Source organism: Podarcis pityusensis (assembly GCF_964106645.2).
Source record: "Podarcis pityusensis genome assembly, chromosome: 1".
NCBI classification, from domain to species: domain Eukaryota; kingdom Metazoa; phylum Chordata; class Lepidosauria; order Squamata; family Lacertidae; genus Podarcis; species Podarcis pityusensis.
Window position 1 is genome coordinate 6,040,530 of NC_138028.1, and position 18,589 is coordinate 6,059,118.

An 18,589-nucleotide genomic window follows, 5' to 3' on the forward strand; every position below is an offset into this window, starting at 1 on the left:
AACCAACGCTGTCAGCAATATGCTAATGACACACACCTCTGCTTCTCCTTTACAGGAGTAAATGCTCCGTTTTCTGTTTCCCTGCCTCTTTCCTTGCAACAGTAGTGTGGACAGACATATTTAAGACCGTGTTCATGGAAGACAAACATACTCAGCTATGAGCAATCGCCAAAGAAAAAGACAACCTGCTGAAATGCTGATGAGCTAGAACCAGGCCTTCCAGTCAAATGGGTCTCCCATTCCACATCAGCCAATGTGGCTAGACTACATATTGTTTAACGAATAATTAAAAAACAACAACCCAGTATTTTAATAGTGTGATTTATCTTTATTTTAGACAAAAACACATTTAAAAAATGGGGAACATTTCAATTTCAACAGTATTCCAAGACGCTAACCCGTTCCCTAAAGCATTCTTACAGAACTAGTTTTTGTATTTCATATCTCTTTTATCACATTTCACACTGTTCAAAATTCATAGCCTTTTTTCTATAAGGAATTCACAAGAAGAAGAATACAATGAAACAGACTGATGGCGTCAAACTGTAACAGAGGATTAGAGGTATTTGACTGTCAACAGTCAATTTGTGTGTTTGAGAATTTTGTACTTGATGCTAAAACTCACCTAAACTATACAATTTATCAGAAAAAAATTAGGAAGCTTTCTTAAAGCCCTTCAGGATTGGATAGATGTTTTCAAATGCTTCATATATTTCAGAACGGTATTTCGCACCTAGGAAAAATGGTTTTGAAATGAGCATTAATAACATTCATAAGAAATGAAATGAAGTTAGGAGCAATGCCCTAAAAATGTTCTCTGCCAGGAGAGTAAAGTTGAAGGGGGAAATGGGGGGAAATTTTCCATAGCGCAGCCCTTTTGAACTCCATTATCAGAGTGGGATGGTTTTCGATCATCTCCACTAGACTGGTTGAAAAGCCTACCATAGTAGATGACACCTTCCTTCCTTGTCAGTTCCTGGCCTATAATGTTAATTACCATGTCAGCTTGGACAAACTGTTTTTCTAGTTCAGCATCTTGCACCTGGCCTGAACAGAGACAAATCTATCTCACATTTATTTTCCCTAGATGCCACCACAGCATTCTGTTTGGGTTCATTTTTCTTAAACCTGCCAGCTATCCATTTCAATGAGAAATCAATAGTTTTTTTATTAAGAATGTACACTATTCACTTTCCCCCTAAAACAGCTATCCTGTTTCCTGCTTCTCACATGTGGTGTATACACACACACACACACACACACACTTATCCTATCACCATTATGTATGTGCTCTGGTCCATGGGGTCACGAAGAGTCGGACACGACTAAATGACTAAACAACAACAACAATGTACATATGATATATTATGTAAAATTGCATAATTTTACATAATATATAATAAAATATTACAGTGGTACCTCAGGTTAAGAACTTAATTCGTTCCGGAGGTCCGTTCTTAACCTGAAACTGTTTTTAACCTGAAGCACCACTTTAGCTAATGGGGCCTCCTGCTGCTGCCGCGCTGCCGGAGCCCGATTTCTGTTCTTATCCTGAAGCAAAGTTCTTAACCTGAAGCACTATTTCTGGGTTAATGGAGTGTGTAACCTGAAGCATATGTAACCTGAAGCGTATGTAACCCGAGATACCACTGTACATAATAAAATAAAATTACATAATAATATATGTTATGTAAAATACATATTATTATGTATTTAGACACAGCGGGTGGCGCTGTGGTCTAAACCACTGAGTCTTGGGCTTGCTGATCAAAAGGTTGGCAGTTCGAATCCCTGCGACGGGGTGAGCTCCCGTTGCTCGGTCCCTGCTCCTGCCAACCTAGCAGTTCGAAAGCACATCAAAGTGCAAGTAGATAAATAGGTCAATAAATAGACAAACTTCGGCTCCCTCCGTCAGTATAGCGAGATGAGCGCCGCAACCCCAGAGCTGTTCATGACTGGACTTAACTGTCAGGGGTCCTTTACCTTTACCTTTAATATTTTTGCAGGATTCAGAAAAGGACCTTAAATTCTTCTCTTCCTTATAGTTTTAGGGCAGAAGTGATGCTTAAAATGCTTTTCACATTTCACACAGCAGTAAACAGAGATGATCACACTACACTGACCTGGGTGTATAGCTTAGCAGTTGGGCTCTATCTCTCTCCTGCATAAACTTTCACAAGCAATGCATTCCAAGCATAAAAAAATAAAATGAAACTGTTCTCAGGCTGCAGTCCAATACCACTAACCTAGGCATAAGCCCCCCTGAATTCAGTGGGACTTCTGAATAGATAGGTATAGGATTGCAGTGATTGTCACACGGTGCAATTTTAGTAGAACAAATGTAAGATGTCCGATTTTACAGCTCCCATACGTTTCAGCAGGGCTCACGCTGGAGATGTTTCCGACAGACTGTGCCTATAGCCTTCACATGCAAACTCCTAGGTCAATAGTTTGCGCTGTATACATCACTTACCAGTTAATACAACTTTTCCGGACACAAAGATAAGCAATACAATCCGTGGTTTGACCATTCGATAAATGAGGCCAGGAAACAGTTCTGGTTCATAGCTGTTTAAGAAAGAATTAAAATGAATGAAGTTAGAAAGTCATTTGGCATTGTATGTGACTAATGGGAGGGTTTTATGTGACTTTGGGGTTTAATGCATCAGAAAGGGGGAAGTGAGATATCAAAAGAGCGTCTACCCTCTTCGAAAGGAAAAGGGAGGAAGCAGCTTCTGAAAAGGTCATGAGGGACACAGGTAGTCCACGTTAGCAGAGCCTGCAAGCATCAGTGTGGAATTATGTGAGAGGATACAATATCAACACCAGGCTATGTTCATATGACTGCTTACTCCAAATCCATTGCACACCACAATGATACAAGCCCTCCATTCACAAGCAGTGTAAATGGGGCTACGTGGGGCTACCTTTGAAGGTGACCCAGAAACTAAAACTAATCCAGAAGGCGGCAGCTAGACTGGTGACTGGGGGCGGCCGCTGAGACCACATAACACTGGTCTTGAAAGACCTACATTGGCTCCCAGTACGTTTCCGAGCACAATTCAAAGTGTTGGTGCTGACCTTGAAAGCCCTAAACGGCCTCGGCCCAGTATATCTGAAGGAGCGTCTCCACCCCCATCGTTCTACCCGGACACTGAGGTCCAGCTCCGAGGGCCTTCTGGCAGTTCCCTCATTGCGAGAAGCAAAGCTACAGGGAACCAGGCAGAGGGCCTTCTCGGTAGTGGCACCCGCCCTGTGGAACGCCCTCCCACCAGATGTCAAAGAGATAAACAACTACCTGACATTCAGAAGACATCTTAAGGCAGCCCTGTTCAGGGAAGTTTTTAATGTGTGACATCTTAGTGTATTTTTTGGCCTTTGTGGAAGCTGCCCAGAGTGGCTGGGGAAACCCAGCTAGATGGGCGGGGTACAAATAATAAATTATTATTATTATAAAGCAGCAGAGGACTAGAACGTTATCTTGCCCTGAGGGCAAAGTGCTCCCTGGTTTCCAACACCCACAAGCTATTTCCAGCATTTTCCCCAAAACAGGAAGAGCAAATGTTCTGTTTTCCTTTCCAACAGCAGCATGGATGGACGTACCTACTGAATTGCTGATGTGTGAGAACCAGGCCTTCGAGCCGGATGGGAAATCTTACATCGCAGCTGCCCACCATGTTCTGTATTTTGAAATCCAGGAACTTAGCAGGGAATCCAAGCTTCTGCACCACACGGGCGTACTTCCTCGCTGCCAGCCGTGACTGTTCTTCGCTGCAGGTTCACACACACACACAAAAAGGGGGGTGCGGCAGAAATCCAGCCACAAAAGGTTTGAGGCATAGCTGTCAACTTACAGATTTGAAAATAAGGGACCAGCAGCCTCGAAAATAAGGGATCAGCAGGCAAAATAAGGGATTTTAGTCAACCAGCAGCCAAACGAAGCCTCAAGTGGTGGTTCCCATAGCGCAGCAACCCGGCAAAGGGGATGCAGCAAGGGAAACCACCGTCACCTCTCCGCTGGGAAGAGCTGAGCAAAGGCGAGTCCCCAGGCAACACGGCCAATTTGATCAGCACAAGGCATGCAAGCTCCACCCCCCAGTCGTTCTTAGACTCCTTAGACTCCAGCAACACAGCTGGAGCCTCCCTCCTTCCTGGCTGGCAGGGAGGGAGGGAGAGGAGCTGCTTCCTTTGAAACCCGGGAAATTTAAGGGACATCATCAATAAGGGAAAGCAGCAGGACACGGCGCTGGGATAAGGGACTGTCCCGCCAAATAAGGGACGCTTGACAGCTATGGTTTGAGGAGGGCTATAGGTTGGTCTGTGCTTGGCAATGGTTCCATCAGGTTACAGCAGAAGGGAGAGAAGGCTAGCAGGAACATCATCTGCTTGGCTGAGAAGCCAGCTCTATCAGGCTTCCCCTCCAACAGCTGTCATTGGACAGCAAACCTTCCATCAGGCTGCTGTAGAGGGAACCAAGGGAGCAGGGCCACCCCATTGACTCTGCTGAGAGGCTGCAACTTTTGACTTCTCTCCTTGAGCCAGTTCCCATCCCAGCTGGTCTAGTGGCCTGAGTTTGCTCCCCGCTCCCCATTAAGTGGGGCTACCTTTGAAGGTGACCCGGAAACTGCAACTAATCCAGAATGCGGCAGCTAGACTGGTGACTGGGAGCAGCCGCCGGGACCACATAACACCAGTCCTGAGAGATCTGCATTGGCTCCCAGCACGTTTCCGAGCACAATTTAAAGTGTTGGTGCTGACCTTTAAAGCCCTAAACGGCCTTGGTCCTGTATACCTGAAGGAGTGTCTCCACCCCCATCGTTCAGCCCAGACACTGAGATCCAGCGCCGAGAGCCTTCTGGCGGTTCCCTCATTGCAAGAAGCCAAGTTTCAGGAAACCAGACAGAGGGCCTTCTCGGTAGTGGCACCCGCCCTGTAGAATGCCCTCCCACCAGATGTGAAGGAAAAAACAGCTATCTTATCTTTAAAAGACATCCAAAGGCAGCCCTGTTTAGGGAAGTTTTTAATACTTAATGCTGTATTGTTTTTAACACTCTATTGGGAGCTTCCCAGAGTGGCTGGGGAAATTCAGCCAGATGGGCAGGGTATAACAAATAAATAAATAAATAAATAAATAAATAAATAAATAAATAAATAAATGTGGAATTATTTAATTGTACATCAAAATGAAAAATAATTCTGTATATGTATTGCTGCAGCTGCAACTTTGGAAAATTCCATTGAAGCTAAGCAAGAGGAACAGAGAGCCTAAGAGATTATAATTAACTTAGAATGTCTTTCTGCAAGCTCACACATGGAGTTTTAGCTTAGATCAAATGAGAAAGGTATTCGGTTGCAAATCTCCATTTTGTCTGAGTTGGTTTTTGCTCTCTCCCTGGAAGCAGCTGGAGAGAAAGGTGTGCAATTGATTCTCTCCAGAAACGCAGCTTCAGAGTATAATACAGGCTGTGGAAGAGGCAGAGCTTTGTTTTCAGCTCTGGGTGAAGTAATTTCATGTTTCTAAGATGTTTAACCTATGCATGGACAAGCATATGATACTATGCAATAATTTGGATGTAACATTACTGTTGCAAGTCTGTTTTGCAACAAGTTCTATTAGTAAAGCTTTTGAACCTTCTTTTTGGACTGGACAATTCTTATTTCAAGAAGGGTCCATTTTTATTCACCCTACTGCTTCCAAATGCACAATATCAATGCCCCCCCCCCCCAATAAATATCTTTTCCTTTTGGCTCATTTCCTTTACATTGTGGGCCTGAGGGCAGAGACAGGCTTGTTAGTGACATTTGTAAGGTTCTCTGGGAGCCTTTTTCAACCACACTGTGGGGTAAAATTGCTTACAAGCAAACAAAATGTTTCCCACATTATTCCAGTTGTTCCTATTTATTTATCTGTCAGGACAGACCCTATTTCTTGGTATTTGTTCAGAGCGCTTGGAAAGTTATAACTGGGACCTGAGAATTGGGGTGTTTCAATCATGTCTCCGTTTTCTTCTGTGAAATGTGCAATGTAAACATTATTCAAATCAAACAAATATATACGTGCTGACTTTCAACCGTTTATTACAGGCTTTCTGCTATCCTTTGGGAGGGGCAGAGAACTATGTGGGCAGTGAAAAGGTACACTCTCTAACTATTGTATATCCTACTAATCGCAACCCGGCCTCCAGTATTTCACTTGCATCACCCACAACACTTCCAACCCTTATATTACAGGGTCAGGTTTAAGGTTCTGGTTTTGACCTTTAAAGCCCTTCACGGCCTAGGACCCTCGTACCTACGGGACCGCCTCTCCCGGTATGCCCCACGGAGAGCCTCAAGGTCCATAAATAGCAACACCCTAGTGGTCCCGGGCCCTAAGGAAGTCTGATTAGCCTCAACCAGAGCCAGGGCCTTTTCAACACTGGCCCCGGCCTGGTGGAATGCTCTGCCTCATGAGACCAGGGCCCTGCGGGATCTGATTTCTTTCTGCAGAGCCTGTAAGACAGAGTTGTTCCACCTGGCCTTTGGCTTGGAGCCAATTAGATTCCCTCCCCCTCTTTCTTTTTCCTTTTTTCTTTCTCCTCCTGTGATGAGGCTGCATTTTAATATTTTAATGTTTCAATATTTCAATGTTGTATTTTAATCTTGTTTTTTAAAGTTGTATTCATTCAACTTGTTTTTATTATTGCTTGTTAGCCGCCCTGAGCCCGGCCTTGGCTGGGGAGGGCGGGGTATAAATAAACATTATTATTATTATTATTATTATTATTATTATTATTATTATTTTCAGAGTCACATGGCTAGGCAAAACGTATTTTAAAAGGAAGGAGAGAAAGAAAGCTAAGATTTGCAGAAACCTCAATCCTGCCCGCCATGTCAGTGCCCCGTTTATTCTGGGTTCATAGTAAAGTCTTACCTTTTCGCTCCTGTGCAGACCATTTTGCCGGAACTAAATATGAGGGCTGTTGTCCTTGGTTCTCGAATTCGCATGATCACAGCGGCAAACCTCTAAAGTTCAGGAAAAAACCAGATTACCACCTTGTGGATCTGTTTTAGACAAGTGCCTCTGGCAGTATCTTATGAAATACAGAGGTTTGACCCGACAGGTGCGCTCTGCGCATGCTCATCCTTCTCATTTCTGAGGCTCTTGCAATGGAGGAATCTACAAGACCTGTTTTCCACAAGCTCTTTCTATTATTACATTTATATGGCACCTTTTCTAGCAAGGAGTTCAAGGCTGTGTACAAGGTTCTCCTCCACCCCAGTTCATCCTCACAACAAACCTGTGAGGTAGGCTAGGCTGAGAGATAGTGACTGGCTCAAGGTCACCCAATGAGCTTCACGGCTGGGTGGGGATTCGAACCGTGGTCTCTCAAAGTCATAGTTCAACATTCTAGAATTGTAGAGTTGGAAGAGACCACGAGGATCATGTACTCCAACCTTCTGCAATGCAGCAATCTTTTGCCCAACGTGGGGTTCAAACTCATAATCCCGAGATTAAGAGTCTCATGTTCTACCGACTGGGGTACCCCAGCACCTCCATCTCTAGAGTCCACCAAGTCTGAGCCCAATCAGAATCTCAAAGGGGAACAATTTCTCAGAGGCATGGCACCAAACAGCTTCCCTGGGGCTTACCTTTGGGTTGAATTCTGCATTCCTAGCTTGAAGGGCGATGTTCTTGAGGTCCAGTTTACAAGCCAAGTTTACAGTGGCCACTATATTCCTAGGAGAACAAGGGAGAAACATTGCACATTGAAGACTTCATTTACGAGGGGCTGCAACAGATTGACAAAGGTGCCTTTAGTGCTTAGAAGTGGCATGGATAAGTTCATGGGATGCATAAAAGATAATTAGAAGTCACTTGAAAGTAATAAATAGGCTAAGGATTAGTATAAGAATGTGTTGTAAAACATTAAGGACTAGAATACTAATAAAAGAGAGGAGGATAGTAAATGGAAGAAGTCAATTTCAATAGAAATATGGTTTTAGAGAACTGTTACAAGGTGATATAATGAAATTCAGTTAGGGGGGACCTGAGGAAGTCAATTAACAATGTAAGGCAATTTGGGTTTCGGAAGAAATAATTCTTTTTATGTTTTTCTTTTGTTCTGTAATGTGTTTTCTTTTGCTGTTTTTTGTAATGTCTTTTTTTTCTTATAAATTTGGAAAAGCAATAAAAAAAATTTTGGGGGGAAAAGTTCATGGGATGCATCACAGCAAATCTGCCATTCCTTTCAGTACTGAGCCATAAATTGAATGTCCATCATACTCCTCCTCCTCTTCTTATTTCTAGATGCAATTGGTTCAGGGAAATCAACCAACATCTGTTGGGATTGCATAAATTTGACCTTGCTAGTTTGGGAACATTCACACAACACAGTGGTACCTCGGTTTAAGAACAGTCTGGTTTAAGAACGATTCGGTTTACAAACTCTGCAAAACCGGAAATAGTGTCTTGGTTTGAAAACTTTACCTTGGTCTAAGAACAGAAGCCGAATGGTGGGTGGGGAACTGGCGGCAGGAGGCCTCATTAGGGAAAGCGCGCCTTGGTTTAAGAATGGTTTTGGTTTAAGAACGGACTTCCGGAACGGATTAAGTTCGTAAACTGAGGTACCACCGTACATTCAAAGCACCCCCAATGCACATTTTAAAATAGAACCTGAGAGTTAAAGATAAGCAAACAAGAGTGAAGAGAATGTGTTGCCATTGCTTAGCAACCTGGAGGCAGGCTCCCACTTGCTTAGGGAGAAGGCCCTCAAGTGGCTAGCAGTAGTAGTAGTAGTAGTAGTAGTAGTAGTAGTAATACCCTGCCTTTTTCCCTGATGGGGACAAAAGGTGGCTTCAGATAAAAATAAGAACAACCAAAAACATAGAAAAATAACAATTAAAAAAAAACAATTAATGATTTGCTGGATAAAAGCAACCATGGTAAAGGTAAAGGTAAAAGGACCCCTGACCATAAGGTCCAGTCGTGACCGACTCTGGGGTTGCTGCGCTCATCTCGCTTTATTGGCCGAGGGAGCTGGCATATAGCTGGTCATGTGGCCAGGATGACTAAGCCACTTCTGGCGAACCAGAGCAACGCACAGAAACGCCGTTTACCTTCCCGCCGGAGCGGTACCTATTTATCTACTTGCACTTTGACGTGCTTTTGAACTGCTAGGTTGGCAGGAGCAGGGACCGAGCAACGGGAGCTCAACCCGTCGCGGGGATTCGAACCGTCGACCTTCTGATCTGCAAGTCCTAGGCTCTGTGGTTTAACCCACAGTACCACCCGCATCCCAAAAGCAACCATATTTCAATCTATTGATTTTGTACTTAATACACATATAACTTTAACCCACCAGGGGGCACTATTTGTGTAGAAAGCTAACTAGAACTTGTTGAAACAAAATAAAAAAATTCCTTCCAGTAGCACCTTAGAGACCAACTAAGTTTGTTATTGGTATGAGCTTTCCTGTGCTTGTTTGGTAAGCCTCTGTGTTTAAGTTAACTCCACCCCTTAAAAGCTGAGCCATTTGTTGTTTGCTGTTCTCTCCAGACGAGATGTCTGCTATTTCTCTCCTATCTCCACTCATCCCGTAAACAGTTCCTGCATAAATAAAGCCTTTGAACTCTACAAACTACAAGAGTGACTTTCAATCTAAGTCACCCAAGCTTCAAGGCGCTCTAACAGGAATGAACCTACTGCAACTGTGGGACGATGCCAGAAGAACTTTCTGAAGCAGAGGCCATAGGGGTCATCGGGTTCATGGGAAGACGGGACCCAGAGGCATCGGGCATCCTAGAAGCATCGGGCGATGGTTGAGTTGCGTTTTCATCCCTCTGTCGGGACAGGCCACTACCATTCAGGAAGATGCCACTGTCTTGCGATCCTGACTGAGAGCCGTGCTGCTCTCCCAATGACATTGCACGGCCCTCATGTTTGTTATCCGGGCTTAAATAGTCAGGCAGGAAGCTGAGGTCAATCGAGAAGTTGTGGGTCTGGTCGGGCGGAGAATGAAACGCTGCCCCCTGGTAGGAGGAAGGAGGCAAGTCTGCCGCAAAGGGGCTCATGGGAGCAGAAATGCGCGGGCTGGACGGTGGAAAGTTATCCTATCACAACATGGGAGAGAGAAAAAACAGTCATCACACTTCTGCGTTAATAGGACATAAGAAGAGGCTGCTGGACCCATCTAGTCCAGCATCCTGTTCTCACAGTGGCTTGCCTGTGGGAAACCAGCAGGCAAGATTCGAACACAAGAGCAGCTCTCCCTCCTGTGGGTTCCAGCAACTGGGATTCAGAAGCTTTGCTGCAACTGTGGAGGCAGAGCCGAGCCATTGTGACTAGCAGTTGCCAAAAGCCCTTCGCTATAGGTAAAGGGTAAAGGGACCCCTGACCATTAGGTCCAGTTGTGACCGACTCTGGGGTTGCTGCGCTCATCTCGCTTTATTGGCCGAGGGAGCCGGCGTACAGCTTCCGGGTCATGTGGCCAGCATGACTAAGCCGATTCTGGCGAACCAGAGCAGCGCACGGAAACGCCGTTTCCCTTCCCGCTGGAGTGGTACCTATTTATCTACTTGCACTTTGACGTGCTTTTGAACTGCTAGGTGGGCAGGAGCAGGGACTGAGCAACGGGAGCTCACCCCATCGCGGGGATTCAAACCGCCAACCTTCTGATCGGCAAGCCCTAGGTTCTGTGGTTTAACCCACAGCGCCACCCGTGTCCCGCCCTTCGCTATAAATGGGTCCAATTCTCTTTCAGGGCCATCTAGATTGGCGTCCATCACCTCCTCCTGTGGCAATGAGTTCCATAGTTTAACTGTGCACTGCGTGTTTTCTTTGATCTGTCCTGAATTTCCCCACCATTCACTTGAGGTCCATGGGTTCTAGTGTTAGGAGCAGGGGAAACCTTTCCTCTACGCCAGATCCCCCAAAATAATACGTTCAAAATACACTGCAGCAGCAGAGGACCACAATTCGAGCAAAGCCATGGCTTTTTCCTCACAGGGCCATGTTTACTGCATAGAACCCACTGTTGGTGGATCTCAGCCAAAACTCTCTGCTACCGGCTGCTGAGTCCGTGTAGTCCAGGATGACAACTCAGGAACATAACTTGCCGAACAATAACTTGATTTGTATTTACTTTTATTATATACAGAGTATAGCACAGTTTTGTACAAGTTACTATACACACAGACTTGATTCTTACTCTACACACCAACCTCTGAACTCTGTGATAGGAATTTTGAGGTCTTAGATATATGGTAATGTTCATAAGTGTACCAACCAAACACTTACATAGATCAGCACAGTTACAGATAGGTAGCCGTGTTGGTCTGCCATAATCAAAATAAAAAAATCCTTCCAGTAGCACCTTTAAGACCAACTAAGTTAGTTCTTGGTATGAGCTTTCGTGTGCAAGCACAGGTATCTGAAGAAGTGTGCTTGCACACGAAAGCTCATACCAAGAACTAACTTAGTTGGTCTTAAAGGTGCTACTCGTATCTGAAGAAGTGTGCTTGCACACGAAAGCTCATACCAAGAACTAACTTAGTTGGTCTTAAAGGTGCTACTCGTATCTGAAGAAGTGTGCTTGCACACGAAAGCTCATACCAAGAACTAACTTAGTTGGTCTTAAAGGTGCTACTGGAAGGATTTTTTTATAGATCAGCACAGGAAGACTGACCTGGAACCATTTTGATTCCTAAACTGACCAAATGTTTTCTCTGCAAGGTCAAAGTGGGAAATCTCCCCATTGTCTCTTTCCTCACAAATCCTGTCTTAAGGGCACATTTAAGATATGAATAGGGTGTGAGCCTGTGACCTGGCCCAGGAACTAAGTATTTATCATTACAAAAGACTAGCCAGGCTCCCCAGGAAATCCAATCAAGTGACCTGCCAGACAGGAGAAAAACAACATTCAAATTTCTGTTTTAGACTGCCTTTTCTGTGATGTAGGTATGATGTATCTGGGTGGTGGTCTTAGGTTACACCCCTTCTGTGATGTATGTATGATGTTTCTGGGGGTGGTCTTGAGCTCCAGGGCAAGGAATTTAAAATGTCTATATAAGGGCAGCCACACCTTGGTTCTGGGTCCTCCTCCTTTCCTGCGTTTGAGGGGAGCACCCTGTTGCAACAGATCAATAAAGATCAAGCTTACTAGCTGCTTTGCTTCTCAATATTCTCTGGTTGGCCTCTGTTATTCTCTCCTACCAATAGAGAACCTTTGTAAGGACTCTATATGGGCTCTTGGATATCCCATAAGGGAAAAGGGCAATTTTTGTTTACAACAACTCCATCACCAAACTACTGTGTCATGCTGCTTATAAGGGAAAACTTTTAGCCAATCACCACCTGTTGCTAGCATAGCTGTCAACGTTTCCCTTTTTTAAAGGGAAATCCCCTTATTCCGAATAGGATTTCCCTTAAAAAAAGGGAAAAGTTGACAGCTACGGTTGCTAGGCTTCCCTGTCTCCAAGCAGACTTCCTCACTTACTCTTGCATCACTTGGCTTCTTGCCAACTCACTAACTGTCCACTTCAAAGCTGCCGTTTCTCTCAAACCTCAACACCCACAGCTACTGGGCATTTATTCAGATTCTGGGCATTTATTCCGATTTGATTGTGGGGAGGTTAGATGGTGTTGTGTCAAATTAAGCGCTATCCCACACATTCCGACACACTTTCCCTTCTTAGAACGTCTAACACTCAGCCTCAGCTCGCTATCTGCAATTTGGGAATACGGTAATTAGATTTGCCCAGCTTACTTAGTCATGTTCATAGCTCAGTGGTGCAGCACATACTTTTAATGCCAAAGATCCCAGGTCCAATCCCTGATGGATGACTGGGGCAAACTCTTTATTATTATTATTATTATTATTATTATTAATTGCAAAACATGCAACACAAACAGAAAAAACAATACCACAATGACAACATTAATTGGCTACACATCACCTAACATCACACATATTTTTGACTTCCGAATCACCTCATTGTGCTTTCTAAATATTCTTAACCTATATGCACTTTCTATTATATCTATTACATCTCAGGAACAATTTTTTACATTTATAATTCTCTTTAATATTCAAGGTTCAATCTATACCTGCCAGGAGATTTGCATTTCCACAGTATTGTTTTAAATATTCTTTCAATATTGTCCATTCTTTGCTCACTTTCTGACTTTCTTATTCTCCCAGTCATTTTCGCCAGTTCCAGGTATTCTATCATCTTCACCTGTCGGTCAAGCTTTGTAGGAATTAAGTCACCTTTCCAATTTTTTGCTACCACAATTCTGGCCGCCGTGGTTGCAAACATAAAGATGGTTCTAAAGTTTTTTTGTATTTCAGTGGACATAATGCCTACCAGAAAGCCTTCTGGGGTTTTTTTGAAAGGAGAATTTAAAGATCTTTTTAAGTTCGTTGTATATTATGTCCCAAAATTCTTGTATCCTCACACATCCCACCTGGGACTGGGACAAACTCCTGCCTTAAACCTTTCTCCCTACTGGGCCACATGAACCAATAGGCTGAATCAATATAAGGTATATTCCTATGTTCCTAAATGCTAAGCAATAGGAGCAGAACAGAAATAATATGACCAGAATCCATCAAAATCAATGTGGAAACAACACACTTGCTCAACTTGTTCCAATAGCGTGACTGGGAGTTTTGCTAGTTCCACAGTAAAAAGCAGATAGCCGCCTTTTACTAAGGTCTGACAATACTAGCAGGAAAAACAGTTGCCCTTTCAAAATGGATTAAGCCCAAGCATCCTTCATTTTACCTGGCCTGTACACTGGTCCAGGTAGTTTTCCAGGGATAAATCCTCATCCATGCTTGGTTTCCCTATTCCAAAGAAGAGGAGGTCAACGGTTTCCAGTTACAGTATCGATGGAGAAAGAAGGTGGAAACTGCTGTAGCAACCTGGAGATCATCTCTCCAGCTGGTGATGTTGGGAGTAAATGACTACAGGTGAGTTAAATTAAGAAACCCCCTTAATTGGAGAAAAGGGAATCAGGTGGTCTTAGGAAGCCTGAGCAGCTATTCACTGGGAGATTTCTCCTGACTGCTCTCTAGATCCGTTGGTATATGTAGGAGAATCTCACAGGCTTACCTAAGCAAAGCTGTGCTGGTCATACTATAACACCTGACTTCCATTTGACGGTGTGCAACAGAACTTGAGTCATATAAAGGCTTCGAAATTAAACTGGCTTCAAAAGGCGCAACTTTCCCCAGCGTAGCCTGGGAATTGTAGTTCAATGAGCCCCTTTACATCACGGCAACAACCTCCATGTTTTTCCATGGGGAGCCAAATAGTTAAAACAGGCATGAAAATAGCTTGTCTGTGAAAAAAAGTGTCTGCTCAGAGTTTGGTTCATGGGCATTTGCTAATGCGGTTGTGTATAAAAGCATGCATCTCTCCACATGTATGTTCATGTACGCTACTACAGCAACAAAAATGTTAAGGAATGGAAAGAAGCAGAAGTCCCAGCAAAGGAAGAATGGATACAAAAACTTATGGAATCTGCAGAAATGGCGAAATTTGCCAGAAGAGTTAAGAAATCAAGATAACCATTTTTTAAATAAAAGAATGGAAATGGTTGGTTGAATATTTCCAGATAAAATGATTGTAAAATTAGTGAAATGTATAAAATCAGTGAAATGTATGAAGTCGAAAAGTATAAATAAAAAAATATCAAAAAAAGTGCATGCATCTCAGCAGCAGGATAATCTTGGACATGGCTTCCTGGAGAACAAGGAGAGTCTTTGTCTTGGGTCACATCCACACCAGAAACAGGCAGCCATGTTTAGGGAAAGTTTTTAATATTTGATGAATTATTGTATTTCAATCTTTTGATGGAAACTGCCCAGAGTGGCTGGGAAAACCCAGCCAGATGGGCGGGGTATAAATGATAATAATAATAATAATAATAATAATAATAATAATAATAATTTCAATAACATGGCTCCTCCCCCAAGTGCTGGGAGCTGTAGTCCACACCCCTCACTGAGCTACAATTCCCAGCACCCTTCACAAACTAGTTCCCAGCCCTGTGCTTTGGGTGTATGGTATGGATGTGACCTTGCTTTGCCTGGTTTTCCTCTGGAGATCTTTGAAGGCGATGAAGAGCAGATAGCCAGCTAAAGCTGCGGTACCAGTTGGAAGACTGATCGTCTCCCAGAGCACTTCAACAGAACGAAAAGAGCGTAGAAGGCACCCACAAAGCATTAAACATGTGGCATGTCAGGTTAGCAGAACCCAAGCGCAGAGGTTGAGTCTCCTTTTCAGCACGGTGCAGGCTGAATAGAGACGTCTTGGGATTTGTTGAGGTTAAACGTGTTCAAAAGTAACCGACCATCAAGCTGGGCTTCCATTTTAATCTGTGGCGGAGAACGTAGGAAGGTGCCTTCCACCAAGTTACACCACAGGCACACCTTCTCATCAAGCTGTTTGGCAATAGTCTTGTAGCCCAGTCCAGCCTTGTGCAGGTCTACAATCTTTTCCCTGACATCCTTGAACAGCTCTTTGGTCTTGGTCATGGTGGCTACTTTGGAATCTGCTGGATTGATTGCTTCTGTTGACAGGTGTCTTTTGTACAGGTACTGTTAACCAGCTGGGATTACAGGTAAGACCTCTCCCTTGCAGCAGGTGCTTCTAATCTCAGCTCGTTACATACAGTGAAGATACCAAGTAGCCTGACATCTGGCTGGTCGATAGGGGATCAAATACTTATTTCACTCATTATAATGCACATCAATCTCCGACTTTTGTCTTCTGGGGTTTTTTCTGTTGTTATTCTGTCTCTTTTGTGTGCATGCACACTTCTTCAGAACAAACTTAGTTGGTCTCTAAGGTGCTACTGGACAATTTTCTCATTATTTTTATTTATTCAAACTCTTGGGCTACACCGAGACGGCAAAACTGACCAGAAAGCTCAGGAACCAAGAAGACAGAAACTTCAATAAAGAATGGGGAAAATTTATAATTTATCTTGGAGACCACTGTAAGCAGATGAAAACATTAGCAGAATTGCAGGAACACTTGTAATGTAGCAAGTACTATGGAGATAATGGAGTTATATAAAATATGGACTATTGAAAAAATATGCAGTAGAAAAGGTTAAAAATAGGACCCATGGAGGGGAAGGTGAGATGTCCAGAGATTCGGAGAAACCTTTAAATATGGATGTACTGTATATGGTTGTATTGTTATAATTTTATACTTGTAAAATCAAATAAAAATAATTTTTAAAGAAAGGGAACACTGATTTGCACATGCTAATTTATACATAGGTGGATATATGTAAATGAGTTATGATATACGCAGAAACACAAGACATCTCACCCTAGACAGGAAGACGGTGATCAGGTAATGTGTGTGTCTGCTCAATCTGTTGTCTAGGTGCTCACTGTTGATGGGCAATTTCCAAGGTTCCTGCCCTATTCCCTGATTCTTTATATTTAAACTATTCTTTATCTTTCAACTGGACTTTGACCAGAGCGTCCTTTGAGCAGAGGATGCCTTCAAATCAAGGATTTCCATCTGTAAAGTAGGGCACATGGCTGCCCAACTTAGCAAGAAAAGGATGGTTACAAGGGCCCTAAGGAGGTCAAACTATCCTCCACCAGGGCCAGGGCCTTTTCAGTGATGGCTCCGACCTGGTGGAATGCTCTGTCCCAGGAGACTACGGCCCTTCAGGATTTAACCTCCTTCTCTTGGGCCTGTAAGACAGAGCTATTCCACCTGGCCTTTAATTTGAATCCAGCCTGATCTTTTATTTCCCTTCTCTTCCCTCCCTGTCCCCTTTTATGAAGATCACCTGCCCTGAGACCCCACAGCTAATTCTCCCCTGACCCCCTCGCTGGCCCAAGCAGGACCAATTCAGCCAGCTAGCCCTGGGGATTATCTAATGCTTATTTCCCCTAAATTGATTTTTGAATTTTATTCAAAATAAAAAAAATCCTTCCAGTAGCACCTTTAAGACCAACTAAGTTAGTTCTTGGTATGAGCTTTCGTGTGCAAGCACACTTCTTCAGATACACTGAAACAGAAGTTGCCAGATCCTTCTATATAGTGAGAAGGTGGGGAGGGGTATTACTCAGAAGGGTGGTGGGAATGGGAGATTGGCAGATAGCTGGGATGAGCCTGCTGACGACTCTTAACGACTGTAATGGGTCTTACAGGAAAAGGCAAGGGGTGAGAAGGTGAGAAATGGCTTAGTCATGTATAATGGGATAAGAATCCAATGTCTTTGTTCAAACCAGGTTTCTCCATGGTTTTAAGTTTGGTAATGAGTTGCAATTCAGCAGCTTCTCTTTCCAGTCTATTTCTGAAATTCCTTTGTAGTAAAACAGCTACTTTGAGATCTTGTATAGAATGTCCTTAATCTCCCAGGACATTCTATACAAGATCTCAAAGTAGCTGTTTTACTACAAAGGAATTTCAGAAATAGACTGGAAAGAGAAGCTGCTGAATTGCAACTCATTACCAAACTTAAAACCATGGAGAAACCTGGTTTGAACAAAGACATTGGATTCTTATCCCATTATACATGACTAAGCCATTTCTCACCTTCTCACCCCTTGCCTTTTCCTGTAAGACCCATTACAGTCGTTAAGAGTCGTCAGCAGGCTCATCCCAGCTATCTGCCAATCTCCCATTCCCACCACCCTTCTGAGTAATACCCCTCCCCACCTTCTCACTATATAGAAGGATCTGGCAACTTCTGTTTCAGTGTATCTGAAGAAGTGTGCTTGCACACGAAAGCTCATACCAAGAACTAACTTAGTTGGTCTTAAAGGTGCTACTGGAAGGATTTTTTTTATTTTGACTATGGCAGACCAACACGGCTACCTATCTGTAACTTGAATTTTATTGTTATTCATGTTTTTATACTGTATTTTATGCTGCTTTTATAATTGTTTTAAAGTGTTTTAAATTTGTTGTTAGCCGCCCTGAGCCCGGTTTTTTAACCAGGAAGGGCGGGGTATAAATAAAAATTTATTATTATTATTATTATTATTATTATAACAATGGTTGCCTCAATCCAAAAGAACCCACCTCAGGTAACTCTGAGGCGACTGTCAGCAGGCAGAGATCACTATGAGGGACTTTGGTAGTGAGCGAGTGAAAAAAGACAGTAGTTTGATATAAAGAGAGTGTTTTCTGGTACCTTAAAGACTAACAAATATACTATGGTGTAAGCTTTTGAGGACTCAAGGCCATTTCATCTGATAGAGGTGTAAGATTTCACTTCAAGCCTTTGGCAAAGCAGGTCTGAGAACACAAAAAAGACTCAAAAAGGGGGGAAACTTCCAGAGGGGTAGAAGTGTTAATCTGTGCAGGAAAAGCAAAGTCTTGTAGCATCTTTAACCAATTTATTATGGTGTAAGCTTTGGGACGCCTGCTTCTTGGGAGAAAAGCAATGATGAACCTAGACAGCATCTTAAAAAGTAGAGACATCACCTTGCCAACAAAGGTCCGTATAGTTAAAGCCATGGTTTTCCCAGTAGTGATGTATGGAAGTGAGAGCTGGATCATCAAGAAGGCTGATTGCCGAAGAATTGATGCTTTTGAATTGTGGTGCTGGAGGAGACTCTGGAGA

At 43.3% G+C, this 18,589-nt stretch overlaps 1 protein-coding gene across 2 annotated transcripts; it reads right to left on the reverse strand.

Annotated features, from left to right (window-relative positions):
- Positions 1-370: 370 nt before the first annotated feature.
- Positions 371-14,388, reverse strand: TBPL2 (TATA-box binding protein like 2). Of its 2 annotated transcripts, none has more exons than XM_080992159.1 (7): positions 13,768-14,388; positions 9,686-10,092; positions 7,633-7,720; positions 6,914-7,005; positions 3,604-3,771; positions 2,474-2,568; positions 371-733 (listed from the first exon to the last, which is right to left on the reverse strand). In XM_080992159.1, exons 1-7 carry the CDS (start codon positions 13,816-13,818, stop codon positions 654-656), a joined length of 981 nt encoding a protein of 326 aa, XP_080848285.1. In that variant the 5' UTR covers positions 13,819-14,388; the 3' UTR covers positions 371-653. The 2 variants fall into 2 exon arrangements, with proteins under 2 accessions (XP_080848285.1, XP_080848286.1); XM_080992160.1 differs by lacking the exon at positions 13,768-14,388 and adding an exon at positions 12,477-12,700.
- Between the last annotated feature and the right edge of the window lie 4,201 nt (positions 14,389-18,589).